This window comes from Bombina bombina, chromosome 2, assembly GCF_027579735.1.
Source record: "Bombina bombina isolate aBomBom1 chromosome 2, aBomBom1.pri, whole genome shotgun sequence".
Taxonomy (NCBI): Eukaryota; Metazoa; Chordata; class Amphibia; order Anura; family Bombinatoridae; genus Bombina; species Bombina bombina.
The window spans coordinates 142,786,240-142,812,089 of record NC_069500.1 but is presented as its reverse complement, the minus strand read 5'-3'; the positions used below and the strand labels follow the sequence as shown (position 1 = coordinate 142,812,089).

At 39.6% G+C, this 25,850-nt stretch overlaps 1 protein-coding gene across 1 annotated transcript in view; it reads left to right on the top strand.

The window, feature by feature from the left end:
• The window catches only part of DHX29 (DExH-box helicase 29), a 302,630-nt gene that overhangs the window by 36,209 nt on the left and 240,571 nt on the right, over positions 1 to 25,850 (top strand). The window contains exons 5-6 of the mRNA XM_053701278.1: positions 2,985 to 3,114; positions 15,235 to 15,371. Coding sequence (XP_053557253.1) covers positions 2,985 to 3,114; positions 15,235 to 15,371 — 267 coding nt within the window. The remainder of the gene's footprint in view (positions 1 to 2,984; positions 3,115 to 15,234; positions 15,372 to 25,850) is intronic.

The window sequence follows — 25,850 nt, the reverse complement described above, 5'->3', positions numbered from 1 at the left end:
GTCACATCTTCTGGAGTGTCCTTTTCTGTTTTGTGCATAGATGCAGTAATAAAGATTTTAAAAAGAGCTCTAGTACCTTTTTAAAAAGTACAATTTCAGTCTTGTATGCTGCTGTTGAAATTAAATTAACGTAGAAGTCGTTATTTCAACAATTTCTTATGGCACTAACCCATTTTCAAGCTATATGTAGGTTCTCTGTACTTCAGTGACATAAACCTCTGATCCCTGAAGCTTTCTAGACATATATAATCCTTTTGAAGCAGTGCCGTATTTACATTTTGTACTGCCCTAGGCTCTGAGAAATCTGCTGCCCCCAACTAACTCCTAGTCTCCACCCATGAGCTCTTGTCCATTCCTAAATTTCACTATATGATACTGGATCACAAGTGGCAGTTGCAGCCGGACAGGTTCTCTACTTGAGAACTTGGGTATTATGAATATAAGCTCTTTCTCAACATTTTCGGCAACCATAAAATGCTTCTTCCCTAGGCACAGGCCTAGTTGGCCTATGACAAAATATTCCCATGTTTTAAAGCTATTATGGAAAAAATCCCACTAAAACGTTATTGCTAAATACATTGGTTCCTTTAGCTATTACCTCAGGTACACATATAAATGAGTTACAGGCTTAATCCCAATAATTACCGTATCTGGTCTTCTTTTGTGGCAATGTATTTCTTTATTGCTCCCTGAAATCCTGCTTAACCGCTTTGATGCATATTACGGGTTGTCCTGATCGGTGATTCCCCGACACTGCAGGCCAGATCGTTGACAGTACAGTAGGGTAGGTAACTTCCGGAGCTACATAGAAGTGCCAGTGATGTCACCACAAATGTGTGTGGTCATATTACAGAGGGGGCGGGACCACACTGGGACAGACGGCTAAGGGAACTGAATGAGGAGCTGTTCAAATCCCTCAATCTCAGCTCCCTTACTAGCCACAGACCTCCAAGATCCCTAATCTTGAGAATGTCCTACTCTTCGAAATGGTAGGGAATTTGGAAAGCCACAAGCATCCAGATCTTTACATTTGATTTTGATGGGGAATGGGAATTTATAAGCCCAATAAAGTTTATATTATTGCAAACAAATCCCTCTCTTTAAAAAATACATATTAAATACATATTAAATGTGCCTGTATAGCCAAATGATCACTGTGGCAACTGTGATCACCTTGCAAGAAAAAAAGAGTTTTAATTTCTTTACTGCAGAAAGGGGCCTTTTTTAACCCCAAAGGCCCATATGGGCCCCTATTTGACATGTGGCACTGGCTACCATTGATAATAATTTAGTTGATCACAGTAACAACAGAAGTCACCTGGCCGTTTTCAATATTATTTAATAAAATCTTAGCAAAACATACATTTTCATGCGATGAAATATAAATATAATAATGGTATATTCTAAATAACAATATAGAATTTGTATGGGTCACTCACTGAAATGTAGATGTGTGCATTCAGCAGTTTTGTTCGACTGCGTAAGTAGGATGTGCAAGTGAATCACACTAAGTTTTGTGCAAAACCAGATCTTATTGTGTTTCAATTGCACACGAGGATATTCGGCTCCAAAAAGAGACAGATACTGAAAAGTAACCTCCTACTTTCACATTTGGCGCTGAATGAAACTGCTGAATGCAAACATATACTGAAATGTAAGTAGCAAAAAAAGCTCAATATTGGCCTAGCACTGGGGTGTGAAAAAAGCTTAGCAGTGAAAGGGTTAAAAGAACAGTAAACACCTTGAACATTTTTCTGCAGTCTAAGATGAACATCAGCGGAGTCTGAATGTTATTAGGACAGATTAGCACCTGGCTTGCTGTTTTTTTCAGTGGTCTCCACCCTTCACTTTTCTTAGTTGGAGTAGCCAGTTCAGACTTTTGTTTGTAGAGTTTTCAGCACTGGAAAACCCTCAGTGTCCAGATTAAACAGGAAACTAAAGCAAAATAAACAATCAAAGTATATTGCAAAGTAGCTTTATTATGCATCGTGTAGCATAAAATGTTTGCCCCTTTAATGTGCTCCCAATTATCCATTTTAATATAATTATTTATAAATAGCATGTTTACCTTTATTTTGTGATTTGAAATAGCTGATTTTGCCTGCTGAGGCCTCCACCTATACTGAAATATATAGTACTGCAGTAACGGGTACAGAAAAGCTAAATAGACAAGATCCAGCAGAATAAATTTCACCAAACTGGGGGGTAGGAGAGAGTTACTAAAATGATAATGTTATATTCTTATGCCAGACAAACATGAGATAAGGATGTCTTTGTGTTCGTATAGAGTTATAAGTTAACGAGATATATTCTCCCTGCAAGCTCAGTCCATTTCAATGGGTTGTGGTTTCAAATAGTAAAATCTAAAGTATACTAAAATAAACCTAAAGGAACAATTTATATGCAGTTGGTATAGCAAGTCAATAAAAACAAAATCCAGGGAAAACAATTTACAGCACACTTTCTATCTTAACATGCAAAGTGTTTAGTTGCTATATGTTATACCACGTAAGATATGTCTTGTCTCATTTTATGTCCTGACAAATAGACAATAAATAGAAGCGTATGTTTTGGATCTGCTTGAATAGCTCTAAATTCATATTGAATGGTCAAAATAAAATATGAAGATTAGACTGTAATTATACAGGGGCACTAAACGGTCACACTACAATTTTAAGTTTAAGTGATGATAATACACATTTTCTACAGCTGAAGCAGGTATATATTCTGAGAAGCGTTGATTTATCTGCAATATAAGTTGCATGTGTGGCCTCTCCTAAAGTGAGACTTGCAAGAAAACGCCTAAAAAGGTGTAGCATCAGGCTTTGGGTTTTCTTTCTGTCCCTATTTAAAGGTAAAATCTTCATTTACAAATACTGTTTAATGAGATATGCATAGAAGTTTGGTGAGTTTAATACTGATTTTTTATTTTTAATAAATGTATAATATAGTAAACACATTTGAATGTTTATTCCCTATTACAGGATCTGTATATAGCATTACAGGAGTTTGATTTTAAGCCAGAGCACATAGAAGATGCCATGACAAACACTGTCCTTTATGGGGGAGATCTTCATTCTGCTCTGGACTGGTTGTGTCTAAACCTGCAAGACGGTAAGCATGAAACCGAAATAAAGTATAATCTTATGTTTAATCTTAGTAATAGCGAGTATGTGTTAGAAGTTATACATATGCTTATGTACATCTAACGTATATTTTGAGATTGGATTGACCTTTAAAGGGAAAATGGAACCCACACCTTTTCTTTCATGATTTAGATAGAGCATGCAATTTTAAACAACTTTCCAATGTACTTCTATTTGCTTCATTCTCTTGGTATCCTTTGTTGAACACATCTGGTGAGCCAATGACAAGAGGCAAATATGTGCAGCCACCAATCAGCAGCTAGATCCCAATAGTGCATTGTTCCTCATTAGCCTACCTATGTATGCTTTTTAACAAAGGCTATCAAATGAACAAATCTGATACAAGTAAATTGGAAAGTTGATTAAAATTGTACACTCTATCAGAATCGTGGAAGAAAAAGTTTGAGCTTCATGTCCTTTTAAGTATATATTTAAAAAGATGAATTTTGGATAAGAGCATTTTTAATGAGATCCCTATGCGTGCTTTTATAGAATTGTTCCACCCATAGAAAAGCATACTTGAAGATCTTTAAGTCAAGGGCCCTCTGCAACTTTTGATTGGCTGATCAGCACATAGCTTTTTTGGGGCCAGCACAGGAGATTAAGTGCACAGGTTTCGCTAAGTGTTTAACCCTTTAGCAAGCATGCTCACTCCCGTGGATTTACATAGGTGAGCACTGATTGGCTAAAATGTAAGTCTGTCAAAAGAACTGAAATTAGCGGGCAGTCTGCAGAAGCTTAGATACAAGGTAATCACAGGTAAAAAGTATATTAATATAACCGTGTTGGTTATGCAAAACTGGGGAATGGGTAATAAAGGGATTATCTATCTTATAAACAATAACAATTGTGGAGTAGACTGACCCTGTACAACGCTGGTTGTTATGCCCTTAAGGACCAGTGACGTACCCTGTACGTTGCTGCAGTCCTGGGCTTCTTTCTGCCGCGATCTCGCTCAAAATAGAGAGATTGCGCTATTTCTGCATGGCCCTCTCTGCATCGCACAGCGGTGGTGCCGATCGTTGGTGGGTGGGAGCCATAGAATGTGCGGCAGCGCCGTAAAGGGGGTGGGGGCATGCGCGCGCGCCCGCTTCAGATGGGTTCACAGTAAAGTGATTGTGTGAAGGAAGGTGGGTGAGGGAAGGTGGAAGAGGAAAGGGGGGATAAATGTTGGGAAAATGATCTGGTTGGGAAAGGGATCTGGGTGGGTGGGATAAATGATGGGGGTATAAAATCCTTTCTGCCAGTACTTAAGATGGCGGTGACAATTGTGCGGTGGGGGAGGGCAGACACCTGTTTGAGGGGGGGTCAGGGAGGGATCAGGGGGTGGGATGCGTCAGGTGGGAGGCTGATCTCTACACTAAAGCTAAAATTAACCCTACAAGCTACCTAATTAACCCATTCACTGCTGGGCATAATACAAGTGTGGTGTGCAGCGGCATTTAGCGGCCTTCTAATTACCTTAAAGTAATGCCAAATTCATACATTTCTGCTATTTCTGAACAAAGGGGATCCCAGAGAAGCATTTACAACCATTTGTACTATAATAGCACAAGCTGTTTGTAATTAATTTCAGTGAGAAACCAAAAGTTTGTAAAAAAGTTTTTTTTTTTTTTAAATTTGATCGCATTTGGCGGTGAAATGGTGGCATGAAATATACCAAAATGGGCCTAGATCAATACTTTGGGCTGTCTACTAAAAAAAAATATATACATGTGAAGGGATATTCAGGGATTCCTGACAGATATCAGTGTTACAATGTAACTATCGCTAATTTTGAAGAAAAAAAATGGTTTTGAAAAAGCAATGTGCTACTTGTACTTATTGCCCTATAACTTGCAAAAAAAACAAAGAACATGTAAACATTAGGTATTTCTAAACTCATGACAAAATTTAGAAACTATGTAGCATGGGTGTTTTTTTGGTGGTTGTAGATGAGGTGGTTGCAGATTTTGGGGGTCAAAGTCAGAAAAAGTGTGTGTTTTTCCATTTTTTTATCATATTTTATAAAAAAAAATTATAGTAAATTATAAGATATGATGAAAATAATGGTATCTTTAGAAAGTCCATTTAATGGCGAGAAAAACGGTATAGTAATATGTGTTGGTACAGTTAATGAGTAAGAGGAAAATTACAGCGAAACACAAACACCGCAGAAATTTAAAAATAGCCCTGGTCCTTAAAGGGACACTGAACCCAATTTTTTTCTTTCGTGATTTAGATAGAGCATGACATTTTAAGCAACTTTCTGATTTACTCCTATTATCAATTTTTCTTCGTTCTCTTGCTATCTTTATTTTAAAAGCAGGAATGTAAATCTTTGCAGCCAGACCATTTTAGGTTCAGCACCATGAATAGTGCTTACTTAGTGGAGGCTTACATTTACCCACTAATAAGCAAGCATAACCCAGGTTCTTAACCAAACAAAGGCCGGCTCCTTTGCATCACATTCCTGCTTTTTAAATAAAGATAGCAAGAGAACAAAGAAATTGATAATAGGTGTAAATTAGAAAGTTGCTTAATATGGCATGCTCTATCTGAATCATGAAAGAAAAAATTTGTGTTCAGTGTCCCTTTAAGGGTAAGAAATTGAAAATGATCTGGTTAATAACAATTAAATAACAATTACTACTGTTTCTATGGATTTGTAAACTTATTGAGGATGCTCTTCTATACAAGATTTGACCAAACATCCAGCTATTGTAATCTAAAATATAGATTACAATAGCAGGTCACTGGCGAGGTTTATTTTATGGCTCAATAGTGTTTGTTACTTTGTGAGCGAGTGGCGGTTTGTCTGTTTATTTTTTATCAATTTTTCCCTGGAGAAGTTTATGTCTGGCCGGGAGGAATGTTACGCCTTCGGTGGGCGGGGCTTGCTGAGGCAGTAGTTTTTGCGCGCTTTCTCTTTTCCGGAAGTGCCAGACAGATTTTAGTGCGGCTCTGGGCTGTGTGCGAGTGGCGGTTTTTCTGCATAGCGGTTTACAGTCCGGATCGTTTTTGTTTCTCTCCGTTTGATCAGCAGGTTCAGGTAGGCACTTCAGCAATCTGGCTTAGGTGTAGAGGTGCCTATATTTTTGTTTGCTTTATATAAGTTGAAGTCTGTTGTCATTTTATAATGTTACTTTATCTCTTAAAGGGGTAGTAACGTCTTTTTGGCTTCTTCTATTTAAAAGTTTAAATTATTTAGGCTTTATTTTTTTGTATTTAGATGGATCAAGAGGCTCTGCAAAATGTTACTTGCACTTTATGTTTGGGGCTAATGTGGAACCACCTATCCCTTTTTGTTCCTCTTGTATTGAGAGAACATTACATTACAGGTATAAACTTTTTGAGTCTGAGCCATCATTATCTAGGGAGGATGCTGTTCAGGGGCTTTCTGCTCAGGCGCAGCTTTGTCCTCAGGCATCCCTATCCTTGTCTACCTCGCATGTAGTGCCCGGTGTTTCCTCTCATACTCTAGCTAGAGTTTCCTTTGCAAGATATGGCTACTCATATATCTTCTGAGGCTTTATCTGCTTTCCCTATGTTGCAGGGGAAGCGTAAGAGGAAGTTTACTGACTGTTACAGATGAGGAACAGGACTTGGGAATTATTATTTCAGATGATTTAAAACTTAGTAAACAATGTAGTAATGCAGCGAGTAAGGCTAGCAGAATGCTTGGATGTATTGGTAGAGGTATTTGCAGCAGAAATAGTAAGGTTCTTATGCCACTTTATAGATCATTAGTTAGGCCTCATCTTGAAGAATTGTGTGCAGTTCTGGAGGCCATATCTTCAGAAGGATATTAACAAACTTGAATCTGTGCAAAGGAGGGCTACCAAAATGGTACATGGTCTAAAAAAATAAAACTTACCAGGATAGGCTCAATGACCTAAATATATATATATTTAGAGGAGAGAAGGGAAAGAGGTGATATGATGGCAACTTTCAAGTACGTTAAAGGGCTTAATAAAACTGAGGCTGTGGGTATTTTACTTAAAATGGAAAATTCAAGAACAAGGGGTCATGATCTCAAGCTAAAGGGTAGTAGATTCAGGAGTAATTTAAGGAAGCACTTCTTTACAGAAAGAGTGATTGATTTATGGAATAAACTTCCTCAAGAGGTAGTAGCAACAAACACTGTGGGGGACATTAAAAATGCATGGGACAAGCATAAGGCTATCCTACAAACTAGATAAGTTTATACTGTTAGGTAATATCGGGCAGACTCGCTGGGCCTATGGCTCTTATCTGCCGTCAATATCTATGTTTCTAAGTTTAAGAATTTTAGAGGCCTCTGTTTCAGGAGTGGCTATCTCTAATGTCTCTTCTCAGAAGTCTGAGGAAGAGGATTCTTCTTTAGCATCTGAAGGTGAGATTTCAGATTCTGACAGTATAATTCTTTCTTCTGATGCTGAGGTTGTTTCATTCAGATTTAAGCTTGAACACCTCCATTTGTTACTTAAGGATGTTTTGGCTACTTTGGATGATTCTGATTCTACAATCGTAGTGACTCCTAAGAAATCTAGTAAGCTTAATAAGTATTTTGACGTTCCTTCCGCGGTGGAGGTGTTTCCTGTTTCTGACCGTGCTTCAGATATTATTGAATGGGAGTGGGAGAAGCCTGGGATTCCTTTTTCCCCTTCTCCAATTTTTAAGAAGATGTTCCCTTTTGCTGATTCTATTAAAGAGTCTTGGAAAACGGTTCCTAAAGTGGAAGGAGCTATTTCCACTTTATCTAAGAGAACTACTATTCCTATTGAAGATAACTGTTCCTTTAAGGATCCTATGGATAAGAAGCTGGAAGCTTTACTTAAGAGGATGTATGTTCACCAGGGATTGCAATGGCAGCCTGTGATGTGTATTGCTACTGTCACTAGTGCGGCAGCCTATTGGTTTGATGCGTTGTCTGATTCTATTCGGTCAGATACTCCTCTTGAGGAGATTCAAGATAGGATTAAGGCTCTTAAATTGGCCATGTCCTTTATTATTGATGCTTCTCTTCAAGTCATCAAGTTGGGTGTAAAGATTTCTGGCTTTGCTGTTCTGGCTCACAGAGCTTTATGGTTGAAGTCCTGGCCTTCGGATGTTTCCTCTAAATCTAAGCTTTTGTCTATTCCTTACAAGGGTAAGAACTTGTTTGGACCGGGTCTGGCTGAGATTATTTCTGATATCACGGGAGGTAAGGGATATTTTCTCCCTCAGGATAAGAGAAATAAACAAAAACGTCAGAGTAATTTTCGTTCCTTTTGAAACTTTTCAGCTAAGCCTTCCCCCTCTTCTTCCAAGCAAGAACATTCTAAGTCTTCCTGGAAGTCCAATCATTCCTGGAACAAGGTGAAGCAATTTAAGAAGCCCGTTACTGTCTCTAAGACAGCATGAAGGGTCTGCCCCCTGCAGATCTTTCTTTTTTTGCTCAGGCTTGGGTTCGGGATGTCCCGTATCTCTGGGCGGTGGATATTGTGTCCCAGGGTTACAAGCTAGAGTTCAAGACTTATCCTCCCAGGGGCAGGTTCCTTCTCTCCAGGTTATCTGTAAACTAGATAAAGAGAGAGGCGTTCTTATGTTGTGTCCAGGATCTTTCTGATATGGGAGTGATAGTTCCTGTTCTAATTCAGGAGCAGGTTCTGGGATTCTATTCATATCTGTTCGTAGTTCCCAAAAAAGAGGGAACCTTCAGACCTATTTTAGATTTTAAGAGTGTGAACAACTTTCTCAGAGTTCCGTCTTTCAAGATGGAAACTATTCATTCCATTCTTCCTTTAGTTCAGGAGGGTCAGTTCATGACCACAATGGATTTAAAGGATGCGTATCTGCATATTCCTATCCACAAGGATCATCACAAGTTTCTGAGGTTTGCGTTTCTAGACAAACAGTTTCAGTTTCTGGCTCTTCCATTTGGTCTTGAAACAGCTCCCAGAATTTTCTCAAAGGTCTTGGGGGCATTATTGGCGGTGCTTCGGTTGCAGGGTGTTGCACTGGCACCTTATCTGGGCGATATTCTGGTTCAGGCGCCATCTCTTCAACAAGCAAGCTCCCACATGGAGATATTGTTGTTTTTTCTGCCCTCCCACGGTTGGAAGGTGAATTTAGGAAAAAGTTCCTTGATTCCGGCTACAAAAGTGGTAATTTTGGGAACCATCATAGATTCCCTAGAAATGAAGATTTTTCTGTCAGAAGATCAAAGATCTTCCGCACTTGTCCTGCTCTTCAGGCCTCTCCCCGGCCGTCAGTGTATGGAGGTTATTGGTCTGATGGTGTCAGTTATGGACATCATTCCGTTTGCTCTGTTCCATGTCAGGCCTCTGCAGTTATGCATGCTCGGACAATGGAATGGGGATTATGTGGATCTGTCTCCGCGAATTGTTCTAACCTGGCCTCAGTTAGCTTCAGCCCAGTTTATCAGGTTTCAGTTGGACAACATAATTTCAGTGGCTTACATCAATCATCAGGGAGGAACCCGAAGTTCCTTGGCCATGACAGAGGTAGCCAAGATTATTTAGTGGGCAGAGACCCACAACTGTTGTCTGTCTGCGATCCACATTCCAGGGGTGGACAATTGCGAAGCTGATTTTCTGAGCAGACAGACTTTTCATCCGGGGGAGTGGGAACTTTATCCGGAGGTGTTTTCCAGCTTGAACCTCAAGTGGGGGCAGCCGGAGCTGGATCTCATGGCATCTCGTCAGAATGCTCTGGCAGTTCCTTGGAACTTCAGTCTAGCGTATGTTTTTCCTCCATTCGCTCTCCTTCCACGGGTTATTGCTCAAATCAGACAGGGGATGGCGTCAGTGATTCCCATTGCTCTGGCTTGGCCTCGCAGAATCTGGTATGCGGATCTGGTGGAGATGTCATCTTTTCCACCTTGGAGTCTTCTATTAAGGAAGGACCTTCTGCTTCAGGGGCCCTTCCTTCATCCAAATCTTGTTTCTCTGAAGCTGACTGCTTGGAGATTGAACGCTTGATATTATTTAAGAGTGGTTTTTCTGAGTCAGTTATTGAGACTATGATTAATGCTCGTAAGCCTGTGACTAGAAAGATTTACTATAAGATTTTGTGTAAATATTTGTATTGGTGTGAATCCAGAGGTTTTTTTTTGGAATAAAGTTAATATTCCTAGGATTTTGTCTTTTCTCCAAGAAGGTTTGGACAAGGGTTTATCTGCTAGTACCTTGAAGGGTCAAATCTCTGCTTTATCTATTTTGTTGCATAAACATCTGGCAGATGTGCCAGATGTTCAGTCTTTTTGCCAGGCTTTGGTTAGAGTCAGGCCTAGGTTTAAATTTGCTACTTCTCTTTTGAGTCTCAATTTGATTCTTAGAGTTCTTCAACATGCTCCTTTTGAGCATATGCATTCTTTGGATATTAAGATTTTATCCTGGAAAGTTTTGTTTTTTGGTTGCTATTTATTCGGCTCGAAGAGTTTCGGAGATTTCAGCCTTGCAGTATGAATCTCCTTTCCTTATTTTTCATTCTCATAAGGTAGTTCTGCGTACTTCCTTAGGTTTCCTTCCCAAGGTGGTTTCGGACAAGAATATAAATCAAGAGATTGTTGTTCCTTCCTTGTGTCCTAATCCTTCTTCTCATAAGGAACGTTTGTTGCACAACCTGGATGTGGTGCGTGCTTTAAAGTTTTATTTGCAGGCGACTAAGTATTTTCGCCAGTCTTCTTCTATATTTGTTGTTTTTTCTGGGAAGTGCAAGGGTCAGAAGGCTACGGCTACTTCTCTTTCTTTTTGGTTAAGGAGTATTAATCGCTTGGCATATGAGACTGCTGGGCAGCAGCCTCCTGAAAGAATCACGGTTCAATCCACTAGGGCTGTTTCTTCTTCTTGGGCTTTTCAAAATGGAGCCTTTGTGGAACAGATTTGCAAGACTGCTACTTGGTCATCTTTACACACTTTTTAAAATTTTTACAAATTTGATATTTTTGCTTCGGCTGAGGCTTCTTTTGGGAGAAAGGTTCTTCAAGCAGTGGTGCTTTCTGTTTAGGTTTACTGTCTTGTCCCTCCCTTATCATCCGTGTCCTCTGGCTTGGGTATTGGTTCCCAACAGTAATTATGATTAACCGTGGACTCACCATGTCATTAGAAAGAAAACGCGATTTATGCTTACCTGATAAATGTATTTATTTCTTGACACAGTGAGTCTATGGCCCGCCCTATATTTTTCAGACAGTTTATTTTTCCATAAACCTCAAGCACCTCTGCACCTTATATTACTTCCTTTCTCCTTTCCTTTTTGAGTGGTATTTAACAGTTGCTGCTGTGGTGCTCATTGCCGCCTCCTGCTGGTCAGAAGAGATATTCCCAACAGTAATTATGATGATCCATGGACTCACTGTGTCAAGAAATAAATAAACTTATCAGGTAAGCATAAATTATGTTTCTTACCTCTGTGATTACCTTGTATCTAAGCCTCTGCAGACTGCCACCTTATTTCAGTTCTTTTGACAGACTTGTATTGTGGCCAATCAGTGCTGACTCATAAATAACTCCACAATGTTAACTAGATGGCACACATGAACTAATACTGTGTGCCAGGTAGGCTGAGTACTCCATGTGTGCTGTGCCCTGTAAAGTCCTGCAGTGAATTTTTCTTTTTACGGTTTATGACAATAAAGACTTTTTTTTAATTTTATTACAAACTGACGTCAGCATCTTCTATGACCACTTTTGTGCTGTCCTGTTTGGAGAATTGTGAACTAACACTGTCTAGCTGTGAAAAACTGTCAGAAAGGCACTGAGATAAAGAGGCGGCATTCAAGGGCTTCAAAATTAGCATATGAACCTACCTAGGTTTAGCTTTCAACAAAGCATACCAAGAGAACAAAGTAAATTGGAAAGTTGTTTAAACTTGCATACCCTATCTGAATCATGAAAGTTTAATTTTGAATAAACTGTCCCTTAAAACCCAGGAGCGTGCAGTTTAGCAAGAATGTTATCTATTTGCTAGAGTACTAGATGAAATCACTACATCATGAAGCAAATTTGATAATGGAAGTAAATTGAAAACTCAAAATTGTATGCTCTGTCTGAGTTGCAAATGAATATTTTTGGGTTTAAAGGGACACTGAACACAAATTTTTTCTTTCGTGATTCAGATAGAGCATGCAATTTTAAGCAACTTTCTAATTTACTCCTATTATCAATTTTTCTTCCTTCTCTTGGTATCTTTATTTGAAATGCAAGAATGTAAGTTTAGATGCCGGCCCATTTTTGGTGAATAACCTGGGTTATTCTTGCTGATTGGTGGATAAATTCATCCACCAATAAAAAAGTGCTGTCCAGAGTTCTTTTTCAAATAAAGATAGCAAGTGAACAAAGAAAAATTGATAATAAGAGTAAATTAGAAAGTTGCTTAAAGTTGCATGCTCTATCTGAATCACAAAAGAAAAAATTTGGGTTCAGTGTCCCTTTAACCCCTTAACGACCAAGGACGTACGCCACACGTCCTCAAAAAAAATACAGTTAATGACCGAGGACGTGTGGCGTACGTCCTTGGTCTGGAAAGCAGCTGGAAGCGATCCTGCTCGCTTCCAGCTGCTTTCCGGTTATTGCAGTGATGCCTCGATATCGACATCCTGCAATAACCCCCCTTGGCCATCCGATGCAGAGAGAGCCACTCTGTGGCCCTCTCTGCACCGGACATCGGTGGCCGGTATCGTTGGTGGGTGGGAGCAAGTCTGGGAGGCGAGTGGGCTGCCATCGATGTGCCGAATGAAGTGGAGGGGGGCGGGATCGGGGCGGGACAGACGGGAGCGCGCACGAGGGGCGGCGGGCGGGCACATGCACGGGGCGGGAGCAGGAGGGAACCTCTACACTGCAGAAAAATAAAGGTTAATAAAAGTTAAAAAAAAAATTTTTAAAAAAATAAATAAATCATCTAAGGGATCTGGAAGGGGTGGGGGGTTGATCGGGGGAAGCTACACTACAGAAAAGCTACACTACAGAAAAGATGTAAGATGGCGCCCATTAAGGCAGAGGGGGAGGGTTAGAGATCTGTTTGGTGGGGGCTAAGGGGGGATCCTACACAGTAGCATATGTAAATATGCTAAGAACCCCCCCCCCCCCCCCCAAAAAAAAAAAAAAACAAATATAGCTTTTATTTTAGTACTGGCAGAGTTTCTACCAGTACTTAAGATGGCGGGGACAATTGTGGGGTGGGGGAGGGAAGAGAGCTGTTTGGGAGGGATCAGGGGGTCTGATGTTTCAGGTGGGAGGCTGAGCTCTACACTAAAGCTAAAATTAACCCTGCAAGCTCTCTACAAGCTACATAATTAAAGGGACATGACAACCACATTTTTTCTTTTATGATTTAGAAAGAGAATGCAATTTTAAACATCTTTCTAATTTACTTATATTATCTAATTTGTTTTATTCTCTTGATATTCTTTGCTGAAAAGCATATCTAGATATGCTCAGTAGCTGCTGATTGGTTGCTGCACATAGAAGCCTTGTTTGATTGGCTCACCATGTGCATTGCTTTTTCTTCAACTAAGGATATCTAAAAAATGAAGCAAAATAAATAATGGAAGTAAATTGTAATGTTGTTTAAATTTCTATTCTCTATCTGAATCATGAAAGAAAGATTTTGGGTTTAGTGGCCCTTTAACCCCATCACTGCTAGCCATAATACATGTGTGATGCGCAGCGGCATTTGGCGGCCTTCTAATTACCAAAAAGCAACGCCAAAGACATATATGTCTGCTATTTCTGAACAAAGGGGATCCCAGAGAAGCATTTACAACCATTTGTGCCATAATTGCACAAGCTGTTTGTAAATAATTTCAGTGAGAAACCTAAAGTTTGTGAAATAGGGAACGTTTTTTTTTATTTGATCGCATTTGGCGGTGAAATGGTGGCATGAAATATACCAAAATGGGCCTAGATCAATACTTTGGGTTGTCTACTATACTACACTAAAGCTAAAATTAACCCTACAAGCTCCCTACAAGCTACATAATTAACCCCTTCACTGCTGGGCATAATACACGTGTGGTGTGCAGTGGCATTTAGCGGCCTTCTAATTACCAAAAAGCAATGCCAAAGCCATATATGTCTGCTATTTCTGAACAAAGGGGATCCCAGGGAAGCATTTACAACCATTTGTGCCATAATTGCACAAGCTGTTTGTAAATGATTTCAGTGAGAAACCTAAAATTGTGAAAAATTTAACGTTTTTTTAATTTGATCGCATTTGGCGGTGAAATGATGGCATGAAATATACCAAAATTGGCCTAGATCAATACTTTGGAATGTCTACTAAAAAAATATATACATGTCAATGGATATTCAGAGATTCCTGAAAGATATTAGTGTTCTAATGTAACTAGCGCTAATTTTGAAAAATAATGGTTTGGAAATGGTTATAGGCCCTATAACTTACAAAAAAGCAAAGAAGATGTAAACATTGGGTATTTCTAAACTCAGGACAAAATTTAGAAACTATTTAGCATGGGTGTTTTTTGCTGGTTGTAGATGTGTAACAGATTTTGGGGGTCAAAAAAGTTAGAAAAAGTTAGAAAAAGTGTGTTTTTTTCCATTTTTTCCTCATATTTTATAATTTTTTTTATATTAAATTATAAGATATGATGAAAATAATGGTATCTTTAGAAAGTCCATTTAATGGCGAGAAAAACGGTATATAATATATGTGGGTACAGTAAATGAGTAAGAGGAAAATTACAGCTAAACACAAACACCGCAGAAATGTAAAAATAGCCTTGGTCCCAAACGGACAGAAAATGGAAAAGTGCTGTGGTCATTATGGGGTTAATATCCCTTTAAATTGTTTAGATAGCTTTTTTTCCTTTATTTTTTCATTTGAAATAGCTGCTTTTACCTTTTGAAACTGTCACCTATATTGAAATTTTCAGTACTGTAGTAATGGTATGTAAACAGTACTGCTATGGAGAATCTGTAAACATGACGCATCAGCCTCCCAGTGGGGTGGAAAAGAGAGAAAGTAAATTTGAAAGTTATTTAAAATTGCATGCCCTATCTGCATCATGAAAGTGTAATTTTGACTAGACTGTCCCTTTTTTAATATAAAGGTAATTTGACTTATAAGGAAAATGTAAGTCCATCTTTTTTTGCTGTTTTATTAGAAGCCTTGCCTGATGGTTTTAGCCAGCAATTTGCTGAAGAAGAACAGAAGATTCGAGCAAAATTCCAGCATCCTCGCCAAAAATCTTCAGCAGCATTACCTAATGCTGGGAAGGGGGAGGAAGGATCTGCAGTTAAGGTGAGTTCATTTACAAATGTCCTAAAACAAAGACCTTTTTATTGTTGCTAATAGCAAATATGCTGAATAAATAAGAATAAGTTTAGCTAACATCATCGTCATAAAGCCACTAAATGAAATTTTAATAGACAACTAAAATATTTTCTCATAATTTAATATCTCTATTTTGAAACTTTGTAGGATTAACCCTTATGGCAGTTAGGGTACAAGATTGAACTTTAAATGTGGTGGTCTATTATTTCTGGTATAGTGTTTATATTAATGTAAATTGTATAATATTTATATATCTTTAATAAGAAAATTAGCTTACAGTAGTAAAATTATTCTAGTTTTTAAAATATACTTATTTTTTTAGGAAATATACACAAACACAAAAGATTACAACAATTGCAAGACTAAAGGTTGCGCCAATACTACTTAAAGGGATATGAAAACCATTTTTTTTTATTTTGTGATTCATATAGAGCAGGCAATTTTAAGCAACTTTCTAATTGACTCCTATTAGCAATTTCTCTTTGTTCTCTTGGTATCTTTATTTGAAAAAGCAGGAATGTAAGCTTAGGAGCCGGCCCATTTTTGGATCAGAACGCTGGGTAGTGCTTGCTGATTGGTGGCTAAGGTTCAAATCAGAAAAAAAAGTATAGGTACTCTCCATCTAGTCATCTTGTTACAAAGCCCCAACACTATCAAAGAGGTATAGGGACCCAATTATTTGGGCACATTCTGTTACTTCAGACACTCAATTTGTCTCCATCTTGCACATATTAGGGAGAAAGAGAAAACAGAGACCTCACCCATAACCAGAAACCCTCTTTTGCTGCTTATGTGAGGAAATGTGATATGTACCAGGTAACGAGCCATAGAGGTTCTTTACCCCGGGAACTGGACTCCTTTATAATCTTCCCAATAAAAGTGTAAAAGACTTAAAAGGTTCAGTGTTGTTTCTTTCACAGAAGCCCTATTCATTCAGTACAAGTAAGTCCTCCACACAATGTGACCACTGTTTTTTGGTGGGTATATGTGTAGATTTACACGCTCTCGCTATCAAGGACTTTGCGCCATTCAAAACAATTTAAAATAAGGTTAATCTGATTTTACAGAGCATGCAATTTTTAACAACTTTCTATTTTACTCCTATTATCAAATTTTCTTAGTTCTATTGGTATGCTTTGTTGAATGAGCAGCAGTGCACTACTGTTTGCTGACTGAACACATGGGTGAGCCAATGACAATCGGTATGTATGTGTGTGTGTATATATATATATGCAGCCACCAATCGGCAGCTATAACCTTGGTTCTCTGCTGCTCTTGAGCTTACCTAGATAAACCTTTCATGAAGGATAACAAGAGAAGGAAGCAAATGAAATAATAGAAGTAAATTGGAAAGTTGTTTAAAATTGTATTTCTCTGGAGGAGGTTCCGGAGGAGGAGCTCAGGTGTGTGGTCAGGTGAGACACCTGTTCAGAAGCACCTCCACTGCAAGCTGTTGGCGAGGAAAAAAAAACAAAAAAAAAATAAAAAAAAATTGTATTTCTCTTGTAAGATGTATCGAGTCCACGGATTCATCCATACTTGTGGGATATTCTCCTTCCTTACAGGAAGTGGCAAAGAGAGCACCCACAGCAGAGCTGTCTATATAGCTCCTCCCTTAGCTCCACCCCCCAGTCATTCTCTTTGCCTACTCTAAGTACTAGGAAGGGTAAAGTGAGTGTAGTGACAAATTTGATACTTTTGCTTCTTTGGAGGCTATTTTTGGGAGAAAGGTCCTACAAGCAGTGGTGCCTTCCGTTTAAGGTACCAGTCTTGTCCCTCCCTTCATCCGTGTCCTAAAGCTTTGGTATTGGTATCCCACAAGTATGGATGAATCCGTGGACTCAATACATCTTACAAGAGAAAACAGAATTTATGCTTACCTGATAAATTTATTTCTCTTGTGATGTATCGAGTCCATGGCCCGCCCTGTTTATTTAAGACAGGCAGTATATTTTTATTTAAAAAACTTCAGTCACCACTGCACCCTATAGTTTCTCCTTTTTCTTTGTAGCCTTCGGTCGAATGACTGGGGGGTGGAGCTAAGGGAGGAGCTATATAGACAGCTCTGCTGTGGGTGCTGTCTTTGCCACTTCCTGTAAGGAAGGAGAATATCCCACAAGTATGGATGAATCCGTGGACTCGATACATCTTACAAGGAAATAAATTTATCAGGTAAGCATAAATTATGTTTTTGTATCTGAATCATGAAACAAATGTTTTGTGTTTCATGTCCCTTTAAGTAAGGCATAAATCAGTTGTAGCTTAAAATAATTTCCAAAAAGGTAACTAGCAAACATTTCTTTTTCCAACCAAAAGTACTGGCGTCTACTGCAGTGCCACCATATATGTATCAAGGGCCCTTTCTCCTAACAGCCTCTCCAACACAACCCACTTATATGAGGGTATATGCGCTTCATTTAAGTAGGTGTGAGGTACCAACTCATAAGTAAGTTAAAGTTAAGTTCTATCAGCTGGGAGGAAACAGAAGATTTATATGTTCTATGAAAGATTCTAATCCAGTCTTGTACTGTTAGTTTATTTCCTATATCCATGTGCTATTGAGTTGTATACAAGGGTAAATGAGCGTCTTGTAAGCCACTTAACAAAACCTCAACAAACTTGTCATGGGGGATTCTGAAAGGCACCATTGTTTATAAGGTGTGGAGGAGGATCTAAAAAATCAGCTTTGTAAGGTAAGGTTTTAACCAACTTTTGCAGTTGAGTATATTTAAGCCAAGATGTAAATTTTTCCTCTTAAGGACATGATGACTCCACGGATCATCTTCATTACTTATGGGATATTCTCCTCCTGCCTGCAGGAGGCGGCAAAGAGCACCTACAGCAAAGCTGTTAAATAGTCCCTCCCTTCCCCTCCAACCCAGTCATTCTCTTTGCCTGCGTTAGTAATAGGAGATGGCAAAGTGAGGAGTTAGAAAAAGATTCTCCAATCAAGAGTTTGTTGTTTTTAAGTAGTGCCAGAATGTGCTACTTTGATCTGGGGTGTAGCCTAGACCTAATCAGTCTCTACAGTAGGGCTTTTTGGTGGCTTTAAAGCATTAGGAACTGGTGGGACATAATTCTCACTGCGCCTCCTAAGATGTTGCTGTCCCATTATAGATAGCCTAAGTGCATGGTAATTTCGGCTGATCTGCTTCCACAGGGCTATGAGAGGGAGAAATAGGATCCTCTTACACCTGATGGACGAACCTGCTGTCGGGCAGCATTGAGGTAAGTGCTATTTTATTCATTCTGGAACAATAGGCAGAGTGATTATGGCACTTAGCTTTTTACACTAATGGTAAGCTGCTAGAGCAGCTCTGGGACAAAACTCCCCTTTTTTTCTCAAAATATAAGGGGTTGTTTTTTCATGACAGTATGTACAGGCACTGGGGGGTTTTATGGGAGGCTGCTTTTTATTACAATTTCCATGTATCGTTATTATGGCATCCATGCCGTGCTAGATACGTTTTTTTGGTTTACGCCCATGATGGGCGGGGCCTATTTCTGCGTGCTTCCTCATTCTGGTTACTGTCCAGGCTGAAGGGAAGTCACATGGAGCTCTACTGCCGCATGTCTACTGTTTACTCATATTCAGTCAGGCGGTGGTAGCACTTTCTGCAAGCGGTGATTCCTATTTTTTTTTCTCCGGTTTCTTCTGATATCAGTATCCGGTTGTTCCTGGGAAGACAGTCGTTTGTTTGGTGGCAGGTAGGCACCTCAGCAGGCTGCTGAGGTGTAGATGTGTCTGAAAAAACATTATTTTTTCGAGCTTTAATCTAATATAAAAACGGCAGAAAATTTTTTTTGTTTTAAAATTTAAAGGCACAGGAGAGTTATTTTTATAACAGTTTAAGTTAATCTTTTCATCTCAAATCGTTACTTATTGGGAATTTACTTTACTGGGTATCTTTTTTTTCTGTCTTAAAGACACAGTTACATATACAGATGGCCCTCGGTTTACAACGGTTCAATTTGCACCGTTTTAGAATAACAACCTTTTTTTCAGTCATGTGACTGCTATTGAAAAGCATTGAGAAGCAGTGCATTGATTAAAATAGCCAGTAAGTGGAGCTGACCGCTTGTGTTGCAGCAACGATATGCAAGCCAAGCAAGCTGAAATTAATCAGTTTAACCAGACCTGAGCTATCAAGCAGCTTGCAAAGGAACAAGATCTTCCTGTCTATAAATCAGTCCAGATTGGAATGCATAGAAAGAACTGTTTACATAAAAATGCAAGTAAAGTTTGTTTTGTGTGATTTTTTTTTAGGTTTATAATGCTGTTTAGCAAATGTTTTTGTTCTTTTAACTTAGTTTAATTATATATTCTGTGTTGTATGATTATTTTATTATGTTTATAATGCTGTTTAGCAAATGTTTTTGTTCTTTGAACTTAGCTTAATGATATATTCTGTGTTGTGTGATTATTTTATTAGGTTTATAATGCTGTTTAGCATTTAAAATCTTCATTTCAAAGCTTTAAAAATAATGTATTAGGTGTTACTTATGCCAATTTTGAGAGGGGCCTGGAACCTAACTCTCTTACTTCCCATTGACTTACATTATAAACTGGGTTTCAATTTACAACTGTTTCAATTTACAACCTTTCCTTCTGGAACCTTACCCCCGCGTCAACCGAGGGCTACCTGTATACATACATATATATATTGAAAAGAAGAAGAAAAAAAAAAGAAGGTTTTTTTTTAAGTTTTATGTGAGTTGAGATGGATACAGGAGCTGATCAATCTGCTCTTTGCTCTATGTGTTTGAATGCTCAAGTTGAACCCCCTATTCCTTTTTGTTCCTCATGTGTTGAGAGGGCCTTGAGTAACAAGGAGAGGATTTTTCATGAGCAAACCTTTTCTAAGGCGGATGCTTCTCAGGGGTCTCAAGATGAGATTCAGAGTATTTCGCAGCGGTCTCCCCAAATGTCCCAAGATATTTTGCCCGCTCAAGCAGTGCCCTGTACTAATACTTTAGCTCCAAATATTTCCTTAATGGACATAGCTAAGGTAGTGTCTTCCTCTATTTCTGATACATTATCTGCCTTTCCCATGTTTCAAGACAGACGTAAAAGAAGGAGTGACCATGGAGTCAGTAAGGATGCTGATGCATTGGTGTCAGTTTTAAATTTACCCTCTCAGGAACATGAGTTAGAGGGTTCGGAATCTTTATTGGAAGGTGAACTTTCTGATTCCTGGAGTTCAGCACCTTTTTCAGATTCGGAGGTGGTTTCTTTCAGGTTTAAGTTAGAACACCTTTGTTTGTTACTCAGGGAGGTCTTAACAACTTTAGATGATTGTGATTCTACAGTAGTAGTGGCTCCTGAAAAGTTGTGTAAAATGGATAGATATTTTGAAACTCCCTCGTATTCAGATGTTTTTCCAATACCTAAGAAGACTTTGGAGATTATCTCTAAGGAATGGGACAGACCAGGTATTTATTTTTCTACATCCCCGGTCTTCAAGAAAATGTTTCCAGTAGCAGATGCTATAAAGGAAAATTGGCAGACAGTTCCTAAGGTGGAAGGAGCTGTTTCCACCCTGGCTAAGCGTACGACTATTCCTATTGAGGATAGCTGTGCTTTTAAGGATCCTAGGGACAAGAAGTTGGAAGGATTACTTAAGAGGATTTATATTCATCAGGGGTTATTGTTGCAGCCTTCTGCATGCATTGCTACGGTTACTAGTGCAGCAGCTTATTGGTTTGACGCTCTGTCTGAGTCCCTCAGAACTGAGAACCCTTTGGAGGAAATCCAAGATAGGATTAAGGCGCTGAAATTAGCTAATGCCTTTATTACTGATGCTTTGTTGCAAATTACTAAATTAGCTGCAAAGACTTTGGGGTTTTCTATCTTGGCCTGCAGAGCCTTGTGTCCTCCAAGTCCAAGCTTCTAGTAATTCCTTACAAGGGAAAGACCTTGTTTGGACCTGGCCTAAAATAAATTATTTCCGATATCTCTGGAGGTAAAGGTCATCTACTTCCTCAGGATAAGAGAAACAAGCAAAAGGGACGTCAAAGTAATTTTCGTTCCTTTCGAAATTTCAAGAGTAATTCCTTTGTTTCCTCCGCCAGACAGGATGGAAACTTTACCCAGCCTAAGCCTACTTGGAGACCCAACCAGTCATGGAACAAGGGGAAACAATCCAAGAAGCCTGCTGCCGAATCCAAGACAGCATGAAGGGTTTGCCCCCTGATCCAGGGCCGGATCTGGTCGGGGGCAGACTCTCCTTTTTCGTTCAGGCCTGGGTAAGAGATGTTCAGGATCCAGGACTATAGAGATTGTGTCCAGGGGATACAGACTGGAGTTCAAAGCCTTCCCTCCTCGGGGAAGGCTTCTCCTTTCAAGGTTATCTGCAAACCAGATAAAAAGAGAGGCGTTCTTATGTTTTGTAAGAGACCTCTCCTCCATGGGAGTAATTGTTCCAGTTCCTACTCAGGAACAAGGAGAAGGTTTTTATTCCAATCTGTTCATAGTTCCCAAAAAGGAGGGAACTTTCAAGCCAATCCTAGACCTCAAGAGTCTAAACAAATTTCTCAGAATCCCATCATTCAAGATGGAGACTATTCGCACTATTCTGCCATTGATCCAGGAGGGTCAATTCATGACGACAGTGGACTTGAAGGATGCATATCTTCATGTTCCTATCCACAAGGAACATCACAAGTTCCTAAGATTTGCATTTCTGGACAAACATTTCCAGTTTGTGGCTCTTACTTTTGAGTTGGCCACAGCACCCATAATTTTCACAAAGGTTCTGGGGTCTCTTTTGGCAGTCCTAAGACCACGGGGCATTGCAGTAGCGCCTTACCTAGACGATATTCTAATCCAGGCGCCATCTTGCCATCAAGCAAAGTCTCATACCGACATTGTCATAGCCTTCCTGAGATCTCACGGATGGGAGGTGAATTTAGAAAAGAGTTCTCTAGTTCCAAAGACAAGGGTTACCTTTTTGGGAACTTTAATAGATTCTGTTCAAATGAGGATTTTTCTGACAGAAGTCAGGAAATCAAAGATTATAGATACCTGTCGAGTACTCCAAACCACTCCGAATCCATCTGTGGCCCAGTGTATGGAAGTAATTGGATTGATGGTAGCGGCAATGGACATTGTCCCATTTGCTCGGTTCCATCTCAGACCTTTGCAGCTGAACATGCTCAGACAGTTGGATGGAGATTATGCGGACTTGTCTCCTCAAATAGTCATGGAGAAGGATACAAGGGACTCTCTTCACTGGTGGTTGTCTCTGGATCATCTTTCTCAGGGAACCTGCTTTCGCAGACCTTCCTGAGTAATTGTGACAACAGACGCCAGTCTTTTAGGATGGGGAGCCGTCTGGGGTTCTCTGAAGACTCGGGGAGTGTGGACCCGTGCGGAGTCTCTCCTTCCTATCAACATTCTGGAACTGCGAGCAATTTTCAATGCTCTTCTGGCCTGGCCTGGCCTGGCCTGGCCTCAGTTGGCCTCAGCCCGGTTCATCAGATTTCAGTCGGACAACATAACGACTGTCGATCATCAGGGAGGAACGAGGAGTTCCTTGGGGATGTCAGAAGTATCCAAGATAATTCAGTGGGCGGAGATCCGCTCTTGTCATCTGTCAGGGATCCACATCCCAGGGGTGGACAACTGGGAGGCGGATTTTCTAAGCAGACAGACTTTCCATCCGGGCGAGTGCGAACTTCATCCGGAAATGTTCTCAAGTCTGATCCTCAAATGGGGTCAACCGGAGTTGGATCTCATGGCATCTCGACAGAATGCCAAGCTTCCGAGGTACGGGTCGAGGTCCAGGGATCCGCAGGCGGAACTGATAGATGCTCTGGCAGTTCCTTGGTCCTTCAAGCTGGCATACCTGTTTCCTCCGTTTGCGCTTCTTCCTCGGATCATTGTTCAAATCAAACAGGAGAGGGCTCCAGTGATCCTCATTGCTCCTGCCTGGACTCGCAGGACTTGGTATGCGGACCTGGTAGGCATGTCGTCTCTGCCACCCTGGAGACTTCCGTTGAGGAAGGATCTTCTCATTCAAGGTCCCTTCCTTAACCCAAATCTAGTTTCTTTGAAGCTGACTGCTTGGAAATTGAACGTTTGATTTTGTCAAAACGAGGTTTTTTCAGATGCGGTCATTGAGACCTTGGTTCAGGCTCGTAAGCTGGTAACTAGAATGATTAACCATTAGATATGGCGTAAATATCTTTATTGGTGCAAATCTAATGGCTACTCATGGAGTAAGATTAGGATTCAGATAATTTTAGCTTTTATCCAAGAGGGTTTGGAGAAGGGTTTGTCGGCTAGTTCCTTAAAGGGTCAGATTTCGGCTTTGTCGGTTTTGCTACATAAACGTCAGGCAGAGGTTCCAGATGTTCAATCTTTCTGTCAGGCTCTGGTTAGGATCAGACCTGTATTTAAACCTATTGCTCCCCCATGGAGTCTTAATTTGGTTCTTAATGTTCTTCAAGGGGTTCCATTTGAACCTTAGACATTAAACTTCTGTCTTGGAAAGTTTTATTTCTTGTTGCTATTTCTTCTGCTCGTAGAGTGTCCGAGCTCTTGGCGTTGCAATGCTCTTCCCCTTATCTTGTGACGATATAGAGCAGTGATTGCTAACCTTGGCACCCCAGATGTTTTTGGAACTGCATTTCTCATGATGATTAGGCACTCTGCAGTCTAGTTGAGTATCATGGGAAATGTAGTTCTGAAACATCTGGCGTGCCAAAGATAGCCATCACTGATATAGACTAATCTATGACTCTAATATGAAGAAACAATAGATGAAATACAAGAATGAAGCACCTGAGTGCAAGGCACTAAATATCTTGTGCTGGGAATTTCTCACAAGCCTCCCAGCTCACTCATTGACTGGCTCACGTGGAGACTGGAACTGCTTCCAACCAACCCAGTACAGAAACAAAAAAATGAAATATATTAAAATCGACTGCTCACCCCACATGTTGAAATTAAAGGGACACTAAAGTCAAAATGTAACTTTCATGATTCAGATAGAGCATGTTGTTTTAATAGACGTTATAATTTACTTCCATTATCAAACTGTGCACTGTATTTTATCTGCACACTTTCTGAGGCACCAGCTACTACTGAGCATGTGCAAGAGTTCACAGTGTATACGTATATGAGTCTGTTATTGGCTGATAGCTGTCACATGATATATTTTTTAATTTATCAGAACAAAATACTACTGCTCATTTAAAATTCTGAGTAAGTGCTGTTTCATTGTCTTTTTATTATGCAACTCTACTGTATTTAATGGTCCTTTAAAACAAGGATCATCTTAAAATGAACAACATTTCACTTCACTCTCACAGTGGCTGTTTCATCAGGTTAATGCATCAGCTGCCTGACATAGGTTTCCTTACCTGCTGTCTTATATTTACTTAATTCCAGCAGAACTACGTAACCAACATTATGCCACAAAATCACCCTGAAAGCGACTCTAGTGCATCACGCCCACTCCTACAATTGCCACATAAATCATTTGGCACAAAGCACCTTCATTATTACTAGAGAAAATTGAAGCATACCTAATATGAAACACAAAGAAAAAAGAAATATGATTCAGATAGTGTTTAAAATGTTTACAACTTTCCTATTTTTTTCTAATATCAAATTTACATTGTTGAAAATTAAGTAGGTAGGCTCAGGAGCCGTAGTTGCTGTATCAAACCCTTTGATACAGCCACTACGGCGAAACGCATCAGTGGCGTCCCCCTCTCCCTTTCTTGTGTGTTTTTTTCATGTTTTTAATCGCCATGTCCACTTAATTTACTTACGATAACTGATAGACACTTTATGTCATATAAACCGCTCTGAGGATTTACCTCACCCCAGTCTCAGAACGTCAATCTGGCCTAGGCCCTTTATAGCCAAGCATACTTAATAGTAATAGCCATGTTTACGTAATTGAGGAGTTTGATTCGTATCTGGTGTTGTTACTAACGGTAACTAAATGGTATAGATGTCTGGTATTTCCAGACCTGTGTATTAATATGGTAACCCACAGGTATAGGTACAAGTATATTTGAAAGTGGCTCATATCTGAAGCTGTCATTAACGGTAAACTAAATGGTATAGATGTCTGGTATTTCCAGACCTGTGCATTAATCCAGTAACCACTAAACTAAACTAAGTTTATAGGTATAGGTCTCGGGCATTTCCAGAGAATATATTAACACGATCCACTAATATGTACAGACTTTCCAATATTCTATTAATGCGAATACCATACATGTGGCAAAAACATCCACAGTGGAGTACTTCCTCATTATATATTTAAAATTTACAATAAACGGTACACTAAAAGATATAGGTTTCTGGTATTCCCAGAAGACGCATCAATACGGTAAACCAGGTATAGGCTCCCAGTAACCCACTATGCGGATGCTTTATATATAACTCCAACCAAGTATCTTCATGGGGCACCTCAAAAAGTATCTGAC